Here is a 23,485-nt window from a genome sequence, read left to right on the forward strand (position 1 = left end):
GGCAGGGCATGTTATAACTCTAGGGCTTGAGTTTACAAATGGTCCTATAACCATCAGTCTCCTAACTTGAATGAAAAGTATGTAGCAGACAGTAGTATTGAAGAAATAGTTGTTCTAGTAAGAAGTACTGTGGGGAATTCCCTGGCGGTCCAGGGGTTGAGACGCTGTGCTTTCACCGCCAAGGGCCCAGGTTCAATCCCTGGTCCGGGAACTAGGATCTCACAAACGATGTGGTGTGGCCAAAACAAACAAACAACAACAAAAGAAGAAGTACTGTGACTTACCAGGGACACAGTGGTACTCTGGAACTTTCTACTTAGCTTCCTCACAGCATTTCCACGGTGTAAGGCACTTTATAGAGAAAGTCCATTATTTGCTGCAGGTTTTTTTTTTTTTTGAGAAGTGAAAAGATTTCTCACTTAAAATGTTTATCAAGAGAAGATGATAGTTTATGGTGATTCTCCTGTTCATAAAAAAAAAGGAGACTTGGGTGACAGGAAAATACATCCTTGGCTTATGACAGCATCAGCTTACTAAACAGGTCAGTATTTTGGTTAATTATTAAAATACACAGAACACAATGCAAGGTTTATCTTTATGTATCTAACGCCAGATACTCACATTTTAAAATAACATTTAGAATAGCGTGTGGGGGTTGGAGGGATGGAGACCATGTGAGTAAGGGGCAGTGCAGTTGAGGTAAGAGTGGTAGAGTGGATTCACCTAACATTTCTGCCCCTTTCTTACTTGAGGGACCACAGTCATTGAGTTCTTCTTGGTCTTCTACCCTCTCTAGATGATTTCTAATGGCCCCCCATCTCTAAAATTCTATGATTATAGTACTTGTTAATGTTGACTTTTCAGGCTTCACTCAAATGATTCACCAAAATGCTAGAATAGAACTAGGACATTTGATTTCCAAAGTTTAGACTAATACCTGCTTATTCAGCTGAACTCAAATCCTTTTCGGCACAAGGAGAGATATATAAATGAGGTAAACTAACAATTGCAGCCATGCCAAGAACCATAACTGCATTCTGAATAGGAGGCCACAAACTATTTTTTCCAACTGCAAAAGGTCAATGCATTTTCTGTCATTAGTTTCCAGAAATTGACAGGTAGTTTTGCGGCAGTTCTTTCAATCCAAACTCATAACTGTCTAATTAACTATCCATCCCCCCATCATGATCCAAAAATGATTTAAGGGGGCTTAAATAATACAGAATAGCATAAATTCAGAGTGAACATTTAGAATAGGAAAATAAAACTAAAGATGAGGATATAAAATAAACCAGGAATGAGGTTCTAATAAATCACCATAATGACCAATATTACAATTGCTTCTGATGGAACCCAAATTTGGCATTAAGCTTTTCAGCATCTTATGTGAAAGAGAGATTCTATCCGATCAACTACATAATTCATAGAGAACATAAGATGGAAGCAAAGCTCAGCAGAAATGCAGTTATCTGTGGTTGTAAAAAGCAATCGGGGTCTTCATACTGAAGAACTGTGCCAAAAGCATGCTCAGTAACTTTCCTTAGAATAGATGCAATGGTTAACACACTGGGCTAGTCCTCGAGACAATTCATACTTCAAGATGATGGCACCACAACTAAGCAGACGGGGGCATCACAGCGCAACGGTTAGAAGAGACTCCAGTCCTATCCTGTCAGACTTCAAACCCCAGCTCTGCCACTTAATAGCTGTGTGACCTGGGGCGTTTTTCCAACCTGCCTCAGGGTGACCTCATTTGCCCTGTGAGGTGGGGATACAACAGCAATGTGCTGAGGATTAAGTGAGTTAATAAGCACTGTTACAGTGTTACCACTTGATAACAAAGAGTTCAGTAAAAGCAAATGCGGTGGAAACTGCCTTAATACAGTTCCGTAGCTAGCTCTACCCAGACCCGACGAGCCCAATGTAGATTTGAGAACAGTGCTGTCCAAAAGAAGTTTCTGCAAAAATGCTGTCCAGGGCTTCCCTGGTGGCGCAGTGGTTGAGAGTCCGCCTGCCGATGCAGGGGACACGGGTTCATGCCCCGGTCCCGAAGGATCCCACGTGCCGCGGAGCGGCTAGGCCCGTGAGCCATGGCCGCTGAGCCTGCGCGTCCGGAGCCTGTGCTCCGCAACAGGAGAGGCCACAGCAGTGAGAGGCCCGCGTACCACAAAAAAAAAAAAAAATGCTGTCTAATACAACAGCCTCTTGTGGCTACTGAACACCAGAAATGTGGCTAGTTTTGTTAAATGTAAAATGGAGTTGGGTTTCAGGGTCAGATAACTGTGCTAATGAAGAACTGAATTTCTAATTTAATTTAAATTAATTTGAGTAGCCACAATGATGAGTGGCTACCACACCAGACAGCACAGAAGCAGAAAATCTCCATGACTGCAGAAAATTTGGACAGTGCTGACCTAAAAGAGCTTCCAAGGAATACTCTCTTAATACTGTTATCAGCTAAGTTTTTGATGACTACTAGGCAACAAGGAACTCCACACTGTATTATTCCTTGACATCTAACTGGAGCGTGACCAAACCTCTGTTGCCTAATGAGCAGAGACCCCTATGCCTTACATGGAGCTGTCCGTTTGTGATGTAAAATGAACAGAATGAACACATGAGCGACTGAACAGAGTGCCAGCCTATCTGCACTTTGAGGGAAGCCAAGGAGGTACCCATAGCAAGGCCAAGATCCTCCCTAGAAAACTGTTTTGAATCGACTTCAGAGCTCAAAGGAATGGGCTTGATCCCAAAGTCCTACTTCATCTAGCACAGCTGGGATTGTTTCAGCTTGAACAATTTTAAAAGGTTTAACCAGATGCTGGCTTCTTTTCTTCTCCCCAGTGTTCTATTAACTTTGAGAAATGCTACTTCCTGGTGTACCCTCCAAGATAAACTACTAGGAAAAGGTATACCAAGATGACTAAAAGAAGCTCTAGTATACATCCCAGATAAAAGTGACTAACAACTGCTGAAATAAAATGATTTAATATAAAGGAAAAATAAAGGGAAAGTAATTGATAACAAAGTGTGCATTTCAATATGTGAAGACCCAGGCACAGCTACACTAGAAGAAACAACAAAGTTATCGGTAGCCACACAGAGAATTATATGGGGGACTCAATTATCATCAGTAACACCGCCTTCAATAACAAGATTTCTCAGAAGAGGTATAATTCCTGGTCAAGCTTTGAACAAAATAGAGTAGAATCTCCCCTCAATTATCTTGTGGTTGTATTCTTAGAAAATTCAGGGTATATTAAAACCGTATGAAAAAATACTTTAAAATGTAAAATGGATTTAGGGTTTAGGCTCGGAAAACAAACTTAAAAAAAAAACCACCCATATGAATGACCAGCAGAACATTCAAGAATCATGTGGGGGGCTTCCCTGGTGGTGCAGTGGTTGAGAGTCTGCCTGCCGATGCAGGGGACACGGGTTCGTGCCCCGGTCCAGGAAGATCCCACATGCTGCGGGGCGGCTGGGCCCGTGAGCCATGGCCGCTGAGCCTGCGCATCTGGAGCCTGTGCTCCGCAACAGGAGGCCACAGCAGTGAGAGGCCTGCGTACCGCAAAAAAAAAAAAAAAATCATGTGGGATGTGGAATGATTCTTTGTTGTGCTGAACTGCCCCATGTTCTGTAAGACATAAAACATCTACAGGCCCTGCCCACTTACCACCAGCAGCACCTCCCATCATTTCTAAAACAACTGGTCCAAGCCAATCACATTAATCCTACCAACCCCACCCTCCCCGATGACTGATCCATCAAGCTAGGCCTAGTAAATCAGTGCATGGCATTGGCTGGTTTGAGAATAGGGTACACGATGTAATGTCGGCCAATGAAACCAAGAGGAAGTTGGCTGGGGACTCTGCAGGAAAGCTTCCTAGGAGAACACCAGAGGAAAGATGGTTTCTTTCTTCTTCTCTACATGGTCACAAATGCATGTCAGTCCTGAAAATTCTGGACTCATCTCAGATCCAGCTGGAGGATAAAACCAACAAATGGGAGGACAGCACGAAAAGCAGAGGGTGACTGAGCTAGATTTGGATTATGTCACCCTTGGGGTCTACTCTACCTCTGGGCTTCCAGTTACATAAGTCAACACATTTCCTATGGTTTAAGCCACTTTGAGTTTGGATTTTGGCTTCTTGCAGCTGAAAGCACTTTGATACATTCATAAACAATTTCACAAGTCAAAGACTGAGGTCTGGTTAAAATAAAACAACAACAACAACAACAACAAAAGGTGACTATTGTTTCTGGACTTCTAATACCATGTGGTAAAAAAGATAGCAACTATGCTTTTTTTAAAAAAACCTATGGTAAATGTGAGGCAGGCTATACTAGTGGAAAGCCTGCATGCTCTTACATAAAGAAGCCAGGGGTACAAGACTCTAGCCCTTCCATCCAGCGGCAGGCATACCGCGGAAGAAGAATGGTCAGCACATTCACACATGCAGCCTGTTGGAGGAAACGTGTGAAAAGCACGTTTAAATCTGAAAAGAAAAAATACAGTTATTGTAAAAAAAAGTCTTTGTGTTCAAAGAGTTCTACAGGGTGCACTGTGAACAAATAGGAAAGGAAAAACAGACCAAGTCCCTGCTCTCATGAAACTTATCATCAAAAAGACCCAAAAAAAAAAAAAAAATTCAGTTCAGGACTTCCCTGGTTGCACAGTGGTTAAGAATCCGCCTGCCAATGCAGGGTCCATGGGTTCGAGCCCTGGTCTGGGAAGATCCCACATGCTGCAGAGCAACTAAGCCCATGCACCACAACTACAGAGCCTGCACTCTAGAGCCTGTGAGCCACAACTATGGAAGCCCGTGTGTCTATTGCCCGTGCTCTGCAACAAGAGAAGCCACCACAACGAGAAGCCCATGCACTGCAACAAAGAGCAGCCCCTGCTCACCACAACTAGAGAAAGCCTGCGTGCAGCAATGAAGACCCAACGCAGCCAAAAAAAAAAAAAAAAAAAAAAAATCCCACCAGGCTTTAAAAAAAAAAAAAATTCAGTTGCCCCTTGAACAAGGGTTTTAAGTGCATGGGTCCACTTACACCCGGATTTTTTTGTTAAATACATAGTACAGGGACTTCCCTGGTGGTCCAGTGGTAAAGAATCCGCCTTACAATGCAGGGGATGTGGGTCTGATCCCTGGTCGGGCAACTAAGCCCATGAGCCACAACTACTGAGCCCACGCCTCAACTAGAGCCCACGTGCTGCAAACTACAGAGCCCACGCACCCTGGAGCCTGTGCGCCACAGCTAGAGAAGAGGAAACCCGTGCAGCACAACAAAGAGCCTGCGCGCCACAATGATAGATCCCGCACGCCTCAACAAAGATCCCGGGTGCCGCAACTAAGACCCAGCCGCAGCCAAAAATAAATAAATAAATAATAAATCTTAAAAAAAGATACGTAGTGCAGTACTGCAAGATCATCTACTGTTGGCTGAATCTGCAGATGCAGAACCATAGATACCAAGGGCCCCCTGTCAAGTTACTCGCTGATTTTCAGCTGTGCGGTGGTCAGCGCCCCTACTTCCTAGTAACCCCTGCAGTGTTCAGGGGTCAACTGTACCTGTTTACTGAGTACGGTAAGTGATGAGGAATGAGAGGTAGAGAAGTGGGCAGTCAGATACGTTTAACTCTGTTAGGTTTTCTGAACATGCCAGGGTCTGAGCTTCAGTATGAAGGGTTAGTAATCCTGGGAGGATGTGGAAAAATGGTGCATTATAGGAGGAGGAAAAGATAAGTATTTAGAAACAGGAGTGAAAATTTTAGTAACAGGTGTTGCTGAGATGACAGTAGGCAAGACTCTAGATGGTTCTACTGCCAGACTCATGACAGACAGCAGGGCAGAAGGAAAAAGCAAACTTATAATTGGGGATAGAGCCTGAATGTGGAATCCCTATTCCACTATGTCCTAGCTGTCTGATATTGGACAAGTTACTTAAACCTCCTAGTATCAGTTTCCTCATCTTATAAAATGGGGAAATACAGCAGGGGTAGGGTGAACATAAGGATGAAATGAGATGAGGCACGTGAACTGACCTGTAAAATTGGGAGGTGCCTAATCCAAAAGCAATTCAACCAAATTAGTGTCAGAACATTTATAAGGCTAACATACGTGAAACGTGATATAACTATTACATCAGGTTTAAAAAAAAAAACTTTGTTTTTATGAACAGCCAATTGGAACCCACTTAAAAAAATCCTAAATTAAAAGAAAAACGATACCTAAGCAAACAGATTGTGATTAAGAGATTATAAATACGTTTATTGGTAGTATTACTGAATACTGAATGCAGAGAATAGAATACAAAGAAATGAGCACTTAAAAGGAAACATAAATCTTTAAAAAATGCAATATATTTACATACATGTTAACCAATTTTGCACATCTGTTTAGAGTTACAAACAAAAGCAAAGCTAATTCCAAAGCTTTTAATCTGAATATACTTTGAGTTCTAGTGCTCTCCATTCTAACATCCACGGTTTGCTGTATTTACACCAAGTATGATTAATTTTGTTTGTATCTAACCTAAAAGCAAGATGCTATGAGCTGATCCTGAGGCAGCCAGGTAAATCAGGAATTTTAGAACAGCTCTTTAAGACAGGATAAAGTCACATGAAAGAAAAATGCCTCAATCCTAGATATATAAATGCAAAAGAGAAAATATTAAGAAGCAAAAAGAATCACAGAAATACCAGTTCTGCTTTAAATTATAATTTCTAATTCTAGCAACAATTCAATTAGCAGTAGCTCAGATGACTTATGTTCTAAAAAATAAAACCATTAGTTCTTTCACTATAATTTTCTGACTACACCCAATGAATAATTCTCAAGTCTTCATATCCTTTTTTAATAACCCAAGAATATGACTTAAACATAGCAGAAAAAAAAACATAGCAGAATCATTAACAAAAGAGGACTTCAAACTGCTAAAAGCTGCAATAAAGTTTGGGGGCCGTATTTCAATTTACATAATATTAGCATTCATAAAGAGTTTAGGACACCTAGTACAATAGTGTTCAACACTGTTAATTCAGAAATACACCATCCATTCTTGCCATCAGAGAACAACTGACATGGATGGGATTGTCACCACAATTCTAACAGGGCCTCTGAACAGGATTGCACATAAAATGAAAAAATTATGAACTACAATACAATTGTGACAACACAGCTAGCTTATAGAACTGAATTTTTCACCATAATAATAGTACTACAGAAGTACAGTGACATTTAAACATCAGAATTATTTTCCCCTGCTAACTACTGAGTAGAGAAAGTTTTCTGACTGCATTTTTGATGAATAGAATAACTCTGAAATAAACACTAGGGGAAATTGACAAATGAACAAAATGAACTTCTCAAGTTCGTCACAGGTATCAACAACAAGCAAAGTAGCTTAGAAAAAAATCAAAATTATCCTAAAAACAAATAAATATAAGATCAAATCAGTCATTTTTGAGGAAAATACAGCTCATTTTCAAAAGTTCTGTTTGGTATGTGACTAGACTTGAAAATATTAAAACAAACCAAACATTCCAAAAATACTGATTTGCTCTACAGGATTTGAAAAAAGCATTTCAAGTTTTAAGCTGAATGCTTCATTCTCCCCTAGCCCCCGCCCCCGATATTCCCCAGAGAAAGTAAATAAAAAGAGAAAAGCAGCTCTTGCAAAAATAAACAAAAACAAAACAAAACTACCAATCAAAACTAATCATATAAGACAAGCTTCAAACACTTCACTTTAGTTGGTCTTATGTTAGGGTAAGGTTTCTGTAGCAAGGATTTCCTAGTCTCATCCTCTATCTCTCATTCTTTAGTCACTTCCATGTTTTTATCAAACAAGGCTATGCAGAGCCTTTCCTAAGAAGTCAGGCTGAGTTGGAGGTAGCTTTAGGACAGTATACTTGACTACAGTATGTAGTTAGTTCTTCTACAAGGATTACAATGTGTAAAACTGCAAAAAGAAAAAATGTACAGCCCTCACTGCCTTGCACCAAGAGAAAACTTTGAGAAACTGAGAACAAACAATGGAAGCCAGGACACTGGCATCTGCCTCCTCTCCCATGGGCTCTTCTAATGCACCAGTTCAGGCTGGTTTTCCACGAAGGGTAGCACCCCACTCACATAGTAGGCGATGCCAAGAGACAGCAGAGCAATGACAAAGATCAAGAGCAACACCCTCCAGAAGCCCAGATCCTCTACAAACTCCTGCCACGTGGTTCGGAAGCTGGACAGGACCCCCTCACCTTGCTGCAGGTTGGGATTGAGGAGGGAATGGCTTTCCATGGCACTGTGAGAGAAGCAAAGGGAAAAGAAAGGGCGTGAAACAACACATTTCAAAAACATAAAACCATAGGAACTGCATTGTTTAGAAAAGACCAACCTTAAAATACAATATTTACAAGAAGAAAACTGACTTATATATATATATATTCTCACCCATTTGTGTACTGATTTATATACGTGCAGGTATCTGGACAATCTAACTTCAACTATAAACTGCTAAACAGTAATGATTATGTTTCTTGGCTTAGTATCTAGAAGAGTCAGTTAAAAATCCTTTTCTAATAAAAACGTCCCAAGCAGAAGTCTTGAAGTAGGTCAAATGAGTTGTTTATACCAGGTACTAAAGCAAAACACATTTGGTTATTTGAAATTTAGAATTCAACACGATGATTCAAAATTTGAGAATTCATGTTAATGGAAATAAGCAAAGATGGGCAAATCTAAAAAACTGTTCTATAAAGTATGTGAATCTTAAAGTGAAAAGGGAATTTTATTAATTTAGTTCAATAATCTGACCAATGAAGGAATTCCTTCTTTAAACTGTAATACTCTAGTAATGGATGCTTACTCTTCAGTCTATTGTACACTTGGACTGGGCTAGCCATTAGGAATTCCTCTTAATAGGTTCCTCCTACTGGTTTTAGTTCTATCTTGTAGAATAACACAAAATATGTTTATTTCTCTTCTATATAAAGGCTGAGTCTAGTTGAAAATAAGGTAGCACAAATACCATAAAAACACTGATTCAGGTTTTCGTAACTATATAAGTGAGAAATATGACCACTACAAATACAGTATATCTGACATTGGTATTTGGATGGCTGCACAGTGATGAATTTGAAGCTCTAAGGGATTAGCACCCACAATTATGTCACAACGTGCAGGACCAACAACAGGGTATCATTTAGATTAAAGCCACAATGACCATAATCATAGGTATCAACTATCTACCACTGTTATTATCCTTCCTAAACTCCTTCTCTTCATGTTCTTCCAACCACCTTGGGGCAGAACAATGGAAACAGCACAAAACAATGTCTTAAGAGTCTGGTTCATCATGCAAAATTGACAGTTGTTTTTTTTTTTTTGGTAACCTACAACTTTATTTTACTTCTTGACACTGTTAAACAAAGGCACTTCAGCGTTTACTGGCATTTAGAGTCTTCTCTAATCATGGGAAGGTGATTTCTTAATGGGCCAATCTGTTTGACATCCAAACTTTTTTTTTATATTTATCTTCTGAATAGGAGAAGAAATTTTCAATGGGAATCTACAACAACACAAAAATTTAAAGAAAACTCAAGCAAGTTCAAAAATAAGATTAGAATTTTAAGAAGTTCAGGAGAGGTTAATTTTGACTTACATGAAATTTATTGACTACGTCTGAGTCAACATGCTCTCATACTTAAAAGTGTTAGATATACAGGTATCCCCCATTTTTTGAAAGTTTGCTTTATGCCACCTCACTTTTTTTTTTTTTGCGGTACGTGGGCCTCTCACTGCTGTGGCCTCTCCCATTGCGGAGCACAGGCTCTGGACGCGCAGGCTCAGCGGCCATGGCTCACGGGCCCAGCCGCTCCGCGGCATGTGGGATCCTCCCGAACCGGGACACGAACCCGCATCCCCTGCATCGGCAGGTGGACTCTCAACCACTGCGCCACCAGGGAAGCCCCACCTCACTTTTAAGAAACATCTACACTACTACCAGTGTTTGCTAACTGAAAGAAATCCCAAGAGGATTTTTGCTTTTATACAAAAAAAGGCGAAAAGCAAAAACAGTGTTCAGTGTTTATTTTGCAGCAAGAGTGGCACCACCAAGCTCCTTCCCCAGGAACTACACTCAGCATCCAGCTGCAATATCTTTGAACTGTGTCTGTGAGCACCTGTGCTTTATCTCGATTTATTTTGTGCATCCATTAGTAAGATGAGTCCTAAGGCAATTGCTTTATGCCATCTCAGCTTAAGGAAAGTTTTCCTAGGAACACTCTACTTTTGGATAGTGGCGGGTGGGGTAGGGACCTGTAAAATGAGAATTCAGTTGCACGTTCTCTAGGAGCCCATGAAGTTTTGCCAATCAGAACTGTCTATAGCAACCTGATCCAATGAAATGTTTTCTACTGTCTAGGAAATACCTGATTCTAGCATGATGGTCTGTGTGTGCACGTGTAATCTTTTTTGTACATGTGTCACCTACACTGTCTGTTATCCCATACCTACAGAGTAAAAAGGAACTAATTAAACTTAGGATATAAGGGGCTGTGGGGAAATGTTTTTCATCAACATGACTGATAGGCCCTTAAGAAGTTATGCTATGTTTCAGGGAATCATAAGGGAACTGGAAAATACTAAATACATTCAAAATTTTGCTTTATCTCCTGTTCTAGAAAAGGCTAATCATTACACAGCTATGCCACAATGCCATGTACTAGCCAATCCCTTTAAGCTTTTCCCCCACTTTTTTTATTTTTTAAAAAATATTTATTTGGTTGCACAGGGTCTTAGTTGTGGCAGGCCGGCTCCTTAGTTGTGGCTTGCAGGCTCCTTAGTTGCAGCTCACCAGCTCCACAGCTGCAGCACGTGGGCTCCTTAGTGTGGCATGCAAACTCTTAGTTGCAGCATGCATGTGGGATCTGGTTCCTTAACCAGGGATCAAACCCAGACCCCCTGCACTGGAAGCGTGGAGTCCTATCCACTGTGCCACCAGGGAAGTCCGTCCCTCACTTTTTTTAAATTGATGTAATTCATATACTATAAAATTCATCTTTTTAAAGTATGTGATTCAGGGGCTTCCCTGGTGGTGCAGTGGTTAAGAATCCACTTGCCAATGCAGGGGACACAGGTTCCATCCCTGGTCTGGGAAGATTCCATATGCCGCGGAGCAACTAAGCCCGTGCGCCACAACTACTGAGCCTGTGCTCTAGAGCCCGCAAGCCACAACTTCTGAGCCCACACGTCACAACTACTGAGACTGCATGTTGCAACTACTGAAGCCCGTGTGCCTCGAGCCCATGCTCTGCAACAAGAGAAGCCACCGCGATGAGAAGCCCACGCGCCACAATGAAGAGCAGCCCCCGCTCGCTGCAACTAGAGAAAGCCTGCACACAGCAACGAAGACCCAACACAGCCAAAAATAAAAATAAGTAAAATTTAAAAAATTAAAGCACATGATTCAGTGGTTTTTAGTAATTCGCAAAGTTGTAGACCCATCTCCACCATCTAATTGTAGAACATTTTGGTCGCCTCTATAACAAACTCTGTACCGTCAGCAGCCACTTCCCACTGCCCCTTCCCCTGCTCCTGGCAACCACTACTTTCTATTTGCTGATTATGGACACTTCATATAAATGGAATCATATGATATTTGGCCTTTTGTGCCTGGCTTCTCTCATGTAGCATGTTTTCAAAGCTCATCCGCGTTGTAGCACATATCAGTATTACATTCCTTTTTATGGTGGAATAATGTCTCACTAGATGGATAGATGACCATTTGTTTATCCACTCATCATCGATGGACTTTTGGGTGGTTTCCACCTTTTGGTTATTATAAATAATGCTTCTATGAAATTCATGTACAAGTTTTTGTGTGGACATGTGTTTTCAATTTTCTTGGGTGTATACCTAAAAGTAGAATTGTTGGGTTGTATGGTAACTCTGTGTAACTTTTTGAGGAGCTGCCAGACTGTCTTCCACAGCAGCTATGCTATTTTACATTCCCACCAGCAATGTATGACGGTTCGAATTTTTTCACATCATTGCCAGTACTTGTTATTGTCCATCTTTTTGATTGTAGCCATCCAATTGGGTATGAAGTGGTATTTCACTGTGGTTTTGATCTGCATTTTCCCTAATAACCAATGATGCTGCTTTAAGCTTTTTAATTTAAGCTTCAACCACACCTTCCTACCATGACACTGAAGGGCAGGAGTAAGATAGGACAACTAGGTAGTACAAGTATTAATAATTCAAGTTTCAAAGGACAGGCTTTACGTAATGCCGTAAATAATGCAGGTTCTCATGCTGAAGTGCAACGGCAGGTACGTGAAAGAAGTAGGAATAAATACTTCATATTGCGTTGCTCAAAGGACTAATCACTTCTTAGTTAATAAGTAATCACAACTGAGGCAAAATAAAGTGTATTTCTAATAAAGAGATGACAAGAAATTGGCTATTAACAAAATATACCAAGCAAAGTCCTGAATATATACCAAGAAAATGCACATTCTCGGACATTTTTCACAGTAAAGGAGCTTAAAGTAGTTTCGAAAATAAATTTTAAGTTATTTTGCAAGAACATGATCTTTAACAAAAAACAGATAACTCAATGTTATTGAATTGCTTATAGCACCCTGACTGCCAATCCAGAGCACACAGGTGAAAGAAGGGCTTGCCAATGCACCTCTGGCTTCTTATTTTATGTCCTTGCCAGCCTTCAGTGATAACTCATAAGGAGCATGTTCTAGAAGTAAAACTGTTTAATTTCTTTGGACAATAATAAGTATTTGTAACAAACAAAATAATCCTAAACTTGAGAGTAGAATTAACAGTCCCCAACGAGTACACCAGGCAGTCCATGAAGAGGGAGGAAAGGAGTCACAGGCACAGAAGAATCAAATTAAGGGTGAACTATGAAAAACAGAGGATTTCATCTGGAACTCCCAGAAACAATGATCCCAACAGTCTAAGTGGACCATAGGCTCCTAATTCCAAGTCTTGGTCAATCTGCTACTGGGTCAATAGCTCATGAGGGCCCTAGTCCACTGACAATTTTGGGAGGAGACTGTAAAGCTCATCATCCTTCCTCCCCTGTAATACCTGGAAAGCTTAAACTCCATGGTGGTCAACCAAACTACATGCTAGTACAACTAAGTCTGGCCTAGAGACTTTACCTGTTGAGCCCATGATGCCAGAGAAAAGATGACTGGTCACCTTTCCAGAGCTCCCTGAACTATGTTCTAAACTGCTTCTAGATGAGAAATGATGAGATGTTTGAGACCCTGTCAGTCACTACATCTTAGCTTCAATTACTTACAGAAGCCCACATTTCCATTGTTCCGTCTCATGTAAAAGTCACTTTCACATCACTGAACTGTGTTAAGTCTTGTCTTACTCTCCTCCTGTTTTACTTTTCCTCAGCACTTTAATTCCCTACCTTTGAAAGGTAGCTTTTTGGTCTTTTCTAATACTGTCCAAGTTCTTGTCCTGACTTATCTTTCTCCTCCTTTTTCGAAATTCCATTCTTTTTGTGATCTGTACTTAAATTCTCAGACTCCTGTTTCCCTCCCTCTTATTCAGCTCTTCTCACTTGTACTGCCAATATAGCAGGCTGCCCTGCCCAGTGGCTAACAGAACATTCTGTGCATGTGGGCACACAGTACTTTCCGTTAATAGCTTTTCATTTGTAATCTGGAGCCAGAAGGACTAATATAAGTTCAAAGAAAGTATCAAAGCACTTTACTTGAAAGCAAATAAATATAAAGCTGACAAAAAGTTGTCATAAAAGATTCACTTAAAGTGACTTGCCCCTTAAAAAAATGATATCTTAAGTACCTTTCACTCTCAGCTGTCTGCATAGTCTCCAGTTTTGAGTGAGCTCCTCTGTTAAATCCTTTTACCTCCTGTTCTTCCAAAGATTCCAGCAATCGGATGACATCTTTATTCACTCCCCTGCGCTTTGCCAGAACTAGGGGTGTAGCACCTTGATGATTGCTAAAAAGTTCATAAAAATAAAGAGGTTATATTATACTGTTGGTAGCCATTTGTGTTGATCTCACTGAGGAGGGCATGGGCCCCATTAACTCAAAATTAAAACACAGAGCAGAACCAGTGGTTGAGTTGGAACCTGAATTTTGAGTTAACCTTTTTTTTTTTTTCCTTTTAGGGAAAAAGGAAAAAAATATATATACAGGCAAGAGTAGATAAGTGAGACTAAATAAAAGGAGGGCATCTTCCTAGAAATTAATTGGAAAATTCTAGATTCATCCTTATCTGACATTTATATATTTCATGAGAAGGGTGTATACATATATATATATATATATATATATTTTTTTTTTTTTTTTGCGGTACGTGGGCCTCTCACTGTTGTGGCCTCTCCTGTTGTGGAGCACAGGCTCCAGACGTGCAGGCTCAGCGGCCATGGCTCACGGGCCTAGCCGCTCCGCGGCATGTGGGCTCTTCCCAGACCGGGGCACGAACCCGTGTCCCCTGCATCGGCAGGCGGACTCGCAACCACTGTGCCACCGGGGAAGCCCAAGGGGGTGTGTGTGTGTGTGTGTGTGTGTGTGTGTGTGTGTGTGTGTGTGTGTGTGTGTGTGTGTGTGTGTGTGTGTGTGTGTGTGTGTGTGTGTGTGTGTGTGTGTGTGTGTGTGTGTGTGTGTGTGTGTGTGTGTGTGTGTGTGTGTGTGTGTGTATATTAATGTCTAAGAATTAAACAAACAACAAAAAAAAACACCCACGCTCAAAAGCAATCAAATAAACTGCTTTGGTCCACCTAGCTATTTAACAACAGGAGAGAGCCCAAGTAACACTGAATCCTATAGTTAATTCCCACCACATCCTGTTCTGTAGCAGCCGAACCATTTACTGTCTTATTCAGATTTAGGGACATTATAGCACCAATAAATTAGGGCAACATGAAACTGTAGCTTAAAGGTCAAGGTCACTTTTTAAAGTGGCCTGAGAACAAGGAATCACTAAAACAAACCAAAAAAACCACTACTTCTTCAAATTGTTCAGTATCAAAAGGACTGTGAGCGCCCCAGAGAGATTATGAAGCTAGCATGGTAAATTATACGATAGAAGGCAAACAAGCTTTGGAATCAGGTGGAACTAGGTTCAAATTCCAGCTGTGTGACCTTTGTTAAGTCATTTAACCCAGAATGCTTGTCTCAATTATTTCATCTATAAAATGAATACCTACCTTAAGAGTTATTCATTCTGAGATTAAATGAGCTAAACACAGTATGTGCAGCACCCAGGTCATAAGAGATTTTCAACAAATGTTAGTTCTTTTCTTCTTTTGCCCTTGTCTTACAATACACAATTAATTAGTAGCAGAACCTAGGCACTATTTTCATAGAAAAACATACACTGCTTCAGCATAAATCTAGAAGTCAGCCTCTTGTTCCCTCACTCATGGTCCTCAATACCCTTCTGAACTTGTCACTATGCTCGATCAGTGAGGAAACAAAATCAACAGACTCCAAGATTAGATCATTGCTTGACAGACTAATGGGAAGAAGTGACAAGACTTCAAAAACCACAGAACTTACCAAATATCAATTTTGAGTCCATTGGAAACTAAGAATTGAATAGTATCCACATGGCCACAGAGATGAAGAGCTGTGTTTCCCTGATAATCTGTGGCCAGGAGATCAGCACCAAATTTATGTAATAACTGGCAGATGTCTACATTCCCTCGGGCTGCTGCGAGGTGAAGGCCTGTTCTGCCCCTGCTGTCACGGATATTTGGGTCAAAGCCACTTTCCAAAAGCCTCTTGGAGTAGTTAAAGTCTCCATCAATACAGGCTTGTAGCAGGGGCACATTAGTCTGAGAAGAATCATTCACAAAAACGTAGGACATTGTTCAGATGTGGTGACGGAATGTGCCTGTAATGAAATATGAGGTGAGCAAGATTCAGAGAAGTCAACTAAATCAGGACAATGAAGTCATTTAGAGGAGCGCTATTTCTTTTCCTTCTTGGCCTCCTGCCTCTAATAAATTACCTCACTATCAATTATTATATTTTATTTTCCATTAAAGTGTCTCATTTTTTTCATATCTGTTGAATCAAAATTGCAATTAAATTACCATAAAGCTGTATTTCACTTTTCATCGTATAAAAAGACTGAGATTATTTTTTTTTTGGCCACGCCACACGGCACGTGGGTCTTAGTTCCCCAACCAGGGATCAAACCTGCATCCCCTGCATTGGAAGCGTGGAGTCTTAACCACTGGACCGCCAGGGAAGTCCCTGGATTGAGCTTTTTTAAAGTGAAGCAAGATATAAATGCTGAGATTTAAGTTTATTACATCGTCAGAAGACAAAGACAGCATGTTCCTTAAACTTCATAAAACTACCTATACATGCACATACACACACACAAATGCTACTACTGGTAGAGATTCTTATTTAAAACAAAGTAATTCTCTTTCATATATTTGCTTTTTATTGTATTTGAGATATTCTATATGGTAAAACAGAATTATCAGCTCAAAAGTTAACTAAATCAGCATGAAAAAAACAATAACTTAATTCACACTCAATAAGGACCTGCTAAATGTTGTGTTTAGAGCATAAACTTCAAATTTTTCCTAGAAAGAGAAAAGCTAAGGAAGGCAACAAACTAAATTTAAAAACTGGAAATATCATGAAATTAAGAATTCTGTCCTTTTTACAGTATTGATCCTATTCTGCTTTGTTCTGTGGTTATCTAAATATCTGATTTTGCCAAACTCCCACTGTCTGAAGATGGAGAGATGAGGAAAAACAGGTCTCTGTGGGAATGCAGAGGCAGGAAAAGGCAGCAATCCCAGCTGTGTCCATGCTAATACTTCACCCATCTGAGTAGCCTTGGTTCACCAGTAGGTGTTTCCACACATCCTTCATTGATACTTCCCCGCCCTCAGCAATTCCTTGGTCTCTCAGTGCATGCGTGCGTGCGTGCGTGCGTGTGTGGATGTGTCTCCACTCCACCTGCAATTGTCCCTTCCTTGGTTCATTTAAGAAAAAGTTAAAGCCTGACAAAAGAAACTTTACTAAGAAGTTAAAGAGAAAACAAACCAAAACAAGAAAACACAGGGGCTTCCCTGGTGGCGCAGTGGTTGAGAGTCCGCCTGCCGATGCAGGGAACGCGGGTTCGTGCCCCAGTCTGGGAGGATCCCACATGCCGCGGAGCGACTGAGCCCGTGAGCCCGTGAGCCCGTGAGCCATGGCCACTGAGCCTGCGCGTCCGGAGCCTGTGCTCAGCAAGCCTGTCCTCCGCAACGGGAGAGGCCACAACAGTGAGAGGCCCGCATACCGCAAAAAAAAAAAAAAGAAAACACTAAGGCAGAGACCGATGTGTTTGTTAAGATGGCTCCCTTACTCGAAGGTTAAAAAAGCTTAGTCACAGATGAGCTTGGCTTATAATTTATCAGGCAAAGTCTTCCTGGAACACAGATGGAACTGGATGCTAGATCAATCTATTGTGCCTAACCTCCCGGGGATTTAGGAAAGCCTGGCTCTGGAGTTCGGTGAGATTCTTGGCCCCTACTCCTTTTAGCCTGGTTTCCAGCAGAGCCACTGTCCCTCTATTCCCGGGCCACCTTAAGCTCTGCTGCTGCCATGCGTGCAAGGGGGAAACATTAACACAGACTGAGAGCCTGTTCTGAGCCAGGCACTGCATTAAGGGGTCTTAATGAATTTTATTTAATCTTCCTAACAAGTCCATAGTAAGATTTATTATACCTGAATTTTAGTAAGGAGCCACTGAAGGATTTTAAGTCAAGGAAATGGCATGGTCTTAGTATATTAGTGTTTCAGAAAGATGACTTTCTGGCAATACAGAGAGGTTAGTTTGGAGGGGGTCAAGATTGGAGACAGGGAGATCAATCAGTATGTCATTGTAGAGATCCAGGCAAGAAATGATGATAGCCTGATCTAAGGCAGTGGCAGAGAGAAGGGGGCATACTGGAGAGGGATACACTGGTTAGAATGAACACAACTCAGTGACCTGTTGGATATAAAGGGTGAGAAGGAGCTGTTAAGGATAATTCTAAATAACGGGAAAATATGTTTATGATTAAGAATTACAGGGCTCAAGAGAAGATAAACCTCAGATTACGATACTATATAATGCTTTTTAAAGAAATTAACCCAATGGGAAGATGTTTCTCAAAAAAACAGTCAAGAATTCTCTTTCAAGGGTAATCTCCCTATTTTCCCCTACGGTAGTCATTGGATTGGATCATAAAAAAGACAGAGGTATCACAAACTTTTAAAAAATTAAAATACCACATATCAAGTGCTTTTCAAGAGGTACCGTGTTTCGGTTAAATTCTCTAAGAATAGATAATGAAAAACAATCTACTTGGTCTTTTTGGTTCAAACAATTAAGAATTCTTGTGGTTTGCAGACTGGGATTCTTTCGAATATCAGCTCAGTAAAAAGGGCAAGTCTTTCTTGTCTATTTTTTAAGTGAGAATAAGCATGGTTTATTCTGTGATTTCTTTGTGTCCTTAAGAAACTACTAACCTCCAAATTTAATAAGCCCAATGATAGATAACATTTTTCATCTTGACTATAGAACTGAATCTGCACAAAAGCAAGGCCACAGTTCACTGAAGCTTTCACATGTTGTGAGGGAGTCCACAGTAGAAAATACTCACGCAAGCCTTAAGATTAGATCTTTCTCTCCGTGGTCACACGGCAGTTTCTCTGAATTCTTAAGAAGGTTCAACAGACTATCCAGAAATGTGCCTGCAAGGATCTATAATAAATAGAAAATTCAGTTATAACAAAGATGTGGTGTGAAAAAGGACTTGCTATTCTACTAAACATGGACAAGGTACAGGGACCTGTAGATATTTTCCAGAAAACCTATGGGTAAGGCATCAACTTATGAGGCTACTAAAGTCAATGACGAGTAATAAAGTGGTGAAAAGGAGGAAAGATGGGCTTAATAAGGAGAAGCTCTGTTGCCCACTAACAAGAAAGCACGGTCAGAAAGATGAAAGAAAGAGAGCCAGATTATGTTACCGTCAATAGGGGAGAAACTGCGCTCTGAAAATTCACTCTAACTTACCAGAATCTGATTGCATATTTTTCCCATTATAAATGGTGGCTACATCTCAGGTTAGCCCGCTAAAGCAATTTTAGAAATAAAATGCTATTTGGAGTGGGGGAAAAAATTAAAAACAACCAATACTTGTGTTTAAACCAGACAGGTACATTAAGAAAAAAAAATGTCTAATCTGTCTTGAATACTGGTACTTAAATCTCCTCCTGAGATTGTCCCCCTACCTTTTCTTTTCAGTGTGAAAGAAAACTGGCTCAAATCTATCTGCAGTCTTTTCCACATGCCTGACCCCACCCCTCCTGCATCTCGGTGCAGCCCCACGCTCACACTTTCGCTGGGACCCCCCCTCAGGTTTCCCCTTAGGTCACTGACATTTGGAGAGTCCCCCGTCAGTCCCACTGCACTCTTCTCTTGAGGGAACATGGAAGCGAGGGGGTCACGGACAGGCAGCATGGACCACAAAAAATCAATAGTAATTTGTTAGGCAAACATTTACTGTGTGCCCAAAATGTTCCAGATAATATGCTAAGTGGTAAATTTGGGATATAAAGTCTAAATCCCAAATTTATAGTTCCAGCTGAAATTCATGACTTTTACTAGTCATTTACGCTGTCATCAAGTCCCTTTAAATAAACTTATAGGGAATAATCAATGGCATTTTATGAAGCTCCACTTGCCATATGTAAGTCAGGTTGTATCATAAGGGCTATCAGTGCGAGGTTGGAAGTGAAGACAAACTACATGTGAGGACCAGTCCCACGACAGTTCAGCAAATACCATGATGACATGATAATACACAAAACATTCAACCCTCTTCAACTGTTCCCTATATTTCTGCAAGTCTGTAATACCAGTTTAGACAGACTTCATTATCACTGAGCCACTTAATTGATTTCCCTGAACAAATAGTCTGTGTTCACCCAAAGCCTACTATTTTCCTTTTTTGTCCTGCCCACTAGGGCTGAGTCTTCATGACTAAAGTCTCTCTCTAATATATTAATATAAGATGTGGCTTTTTCAATGTTAAAATGGTACAGGGGTTATTCTGAAGATAGTAGGATTTATATTATGAAAAGGACAAGTGTAGCTGTTTATTTGGAGATAAGAATTATAGATTATATAGTTATGTGTCCCCAAAGTAATCCTAATGTTTCCATAAATCCATAAGAAAGACCATTTTCTGCCAGTTTCTTTTGATATGACAAGGTCACGTAAGAAAACAAACGATCAAATTACAAATTTATGCGATTTCAAACTTAATACTATATAAATGCATTAGACCTAATTACTAGAAACCTGCCAAGAAAATGCTGAAGACCCTAAATAAACCACTAGAAAGCTATTGATAGATTCCCCAAGAAATAATAGAAATGAATAAAAATCGGGACACGTTAACTATTGTCCAAAGGGTGAAGAGGACTAAAGATTTTTTAAATTAAACTTTTTATTTTGAGATAATTGTACATTCAAATTCAGTTGTAAGAAACAATACAGAGAGATCCTGTGTACCTTTCACTCAGTTTCCCCTGATGGTAACACAGAGTGAAGCAACAGTAGTACCATATCACAACCAGGATATTGACATTGATACTGTCAGGATACAGAACATTTCCAGCCCCACCAGGATCTCTGCCCTCTTACAGCCACACCTACTCCCCTCCTGCCCCTACCTCTCCTTATCCCCTGGAAACCACTACTGTCTTCCATTACTATAATTCTGTCATTTCTAGAGTGTTACATAAATAGAGCCATACAGTATGTAACCTTTGAGGATTTTTTTTTCACTCAACATAATTCTCTGGAGATTTATCTGGGTTGTTGTCTGTATCAACAGTTTCTTTTCTACTGCTGAGCAGTATTTCAAGGTATGGATGTACCACAGTTTAACTGTCTACCTACTGAAGGACATCTGATTATCTCCAGTTTTGGGGTGTCACGTTAAGGCTTCTAAAAACATTCAGGTACGTATTTTTATATTAAGTCTTCATTTCTCTGGGATAAATGGCCAGGAGTGCAATGTCTGGGTCATATAGAGGCCTAAAGATTTTGATGGAAAGACTGTTGAGTCTAAATGTGCTCATCTCCATGAAGAAAGGAAGAAAGGAAGGAAGGAAGGAAGGAAGGAAGGTCTTCTTTGAGGCCATTTCTCTGGGTGCTAGGAGAGTAAGAGGTTATTTATGGAAGAGTTTGTAGGACCTACCATTTGGAAGGGCTCAGGTGGAAGCCCTGGTATTTACCAAAGGGAATGTGTCATAAGAACCATTCCACAGGCAGAGTTAGAGGCACTAATGTGTGATATCTTTCAAGATTCACAGAAGGCTGAGTCTGTCACCTTGTGAACGGATACAGGCATACTGGAGGCTGCTTTAGAGGTGGGAAAGCAGAAAGGAGAGACGTGACACAGTCTGACTGTCCTGAGAGGCGCTACTTTCAGGAGTGAACAGCACTCTAGAGAGGCGGTTTCTCTACTGTCAGACGTTCAAAGAACTTGGCTACTCCACCCAGAATGCATCTGGAGCTGGAACGCCTGGGTCTGAATCCCAATTCAGCTACTTACTAGTTGTATGACTTAAGCACCCAAAAAATAACAGTTATTGCTCTCCTGGGCCTGGGTACAGTCCTCAACTGTGCTCTAGCTTGCATAGAGCACTGATCCTCTGGTAACACAGCAGTTTCTAACAACTGGGTGACATCTAGTGGGGAGTAAAGACCTCCAGGAAAGAAAAAGAGAACTGGTTCCTCCTGGCAGAAGAAAAACCACAAGAGCAGTCAATAATGGGAAGAGTCAAGCCCCAGAAAGTCCTCTGGTTGTTCACCATGGCCTGGTTCTGATTCCTAAGGGACAGTGTCCATAACGGACAATGTCCAATGACTGGCTCAGAGGCTAACTCCCTGGGATTGTTAAAAGCAGGACTTTGGGGGTCAGATCTTAGAGGGCTGGCACAGCTTAGATTTAAAACTCCAACTCCATACTCTGTGGCACTGCCCAGGAAACTTCATGAGGATGGAGGCACTCATCCTTTGGGACAAGGCAGTCACCCAGATCTAAGCAACAAGAGCTCCTAACGCCAAACAGCACTTGTCTCAACCCACATAACAATAAGGAGGTTTTAGTGAAAGCTTGTGAGTCCCCAACTTGATAAGAAAGTTCTAGTTAATACTCTCTTTCCTTTATATTTTATTTTATGTTCATCTTAGGTCAATCTACAGAACTTTAAGATAAGTATTAAGAACTAATGGAGAGAACGGAGCCCGCGTTTCCGCAGAGCTGGAACTCCCGGCTCGGGGTCTCTTCCCTCTGCTGTCACGGAACTGCCCCGGAGACCGAGGGGAGGGCGGCGTCACTGAGGCTGCCGGTTCTGGAGGGGCCCCGGCAGCCGAAGCCGCGACAGTACTGGGGACGGCGGGCCGGTTGTTTCAACAAGTAACTTAAAGACAAAATGGAAAAACAAGGAGGTTTGTGCCTGAGATCATGTTGACATGAAACCAGGGATGGCCAACTTGTGCCAGCCGTGTGGATGAAAGGCTCTTGGTGCTCCAGCCAGGAGTCAGTGCTGTGCCTCTGCGCTGGGAGAGCCAACTTCAGGACACTGGTCCACAAGAGACCTCCCAGCTCCACATAATATCAAACTGAAAATCTCCCAGAGATCTCCATCTCAACACCAACACCCAGCTTCACTCAATGACCAGCAAGCTACAGTGTTGGACACCCTATGCCAAACAACGAGCAAGACAGGAACACAACCCTATCCATTAGCAGAGAGGCTGCCTAAAATCATAATAAGGCCACAGACACTCCAAAACACACCACCAGACGTGGACCTGCCCACCAGAAAGACAAGATCCAGCCTCATCCGCCAGACCACAGACACTAGTACCCTCCACCAGGAAGCCTGCACAACTTTACTGCACAACTAGTACCCTCCACCAGGAAGCCTGCACACTGAACCAACTTTAGCCACTGGGGGGAGACACCAAAAACAACAGGAACTGCAAACCTGCAGCCTGAGAAACAGAGACCCCAAACACAGTAAGTTAAGCAAAATGAGAAGACAGAAAAACACACAGCAGATGAAGGAGCAAGGTAAAAACCCACCAGACCTAATAAATGAAGAGGAAATAGGCAGTCTACCTCAAAAAGAACTCAGAATAATGATAGTGAAGATGATCCAAAATCTTGGAAATAGAATAGAGAAAATGCAAGAAACGTTTAACAAGGACCTAGAAGAACTAAAGAGCAAACAAACAATGATGAACAACACAATGAATGAAATTAAAAATTCTCAGAAGGAATCAAGAGCATAATAACTGAGGCAGAAGAACGGATAAGTGACCTGGAAGATAAAATAGTGGCAATAACTACTGCAGAGCAGAATAAAGAAAAAAGAATGAAGAGAACAGAG

General features: G+C 41.1%; 1 protein-coding gene across 1 annotated transcript; it reads right to left on the bottom strand.

Annotated features, from left to right (window-relative positions):
- Nucleotides 1–8,090: 8,090 nt before the first annotated feature.
- On the bottom strand, nt 8,091–15,885 carry ANKRD46 (ankyrin repeat domain 46; the record flags this gene model as incomplete). Its single annotated transcript, XM_079722853.1, has 3 exons — nt 8,091–8,307; nt 13,851–14,009; nt 15,575–15,885. The coding sequence occupies 3 exons, from the start codon at nt 15,883–15,885 to the stop codon at nt 8,091–8,093; spliced, it is 687 nt and encodes a 228-aa protein (XP_079578979.1).
- Nucleotides 15,886–23,485: the final 7,600 nt, after the last annotated feature.

Source organism: Hyperoodon ampullatus (genome assembly GCF_949752795.1).
Source record: "Hyperoodon ampullatus genome assembly, chromosome: 17".
Taxonomy (NCBI): Eukaryota; Metazoa; Chordata; class Mammalia; order Artiodactyla; family Ziphiidae; genus Hyperoodon; species Hyperoodon ampullatus.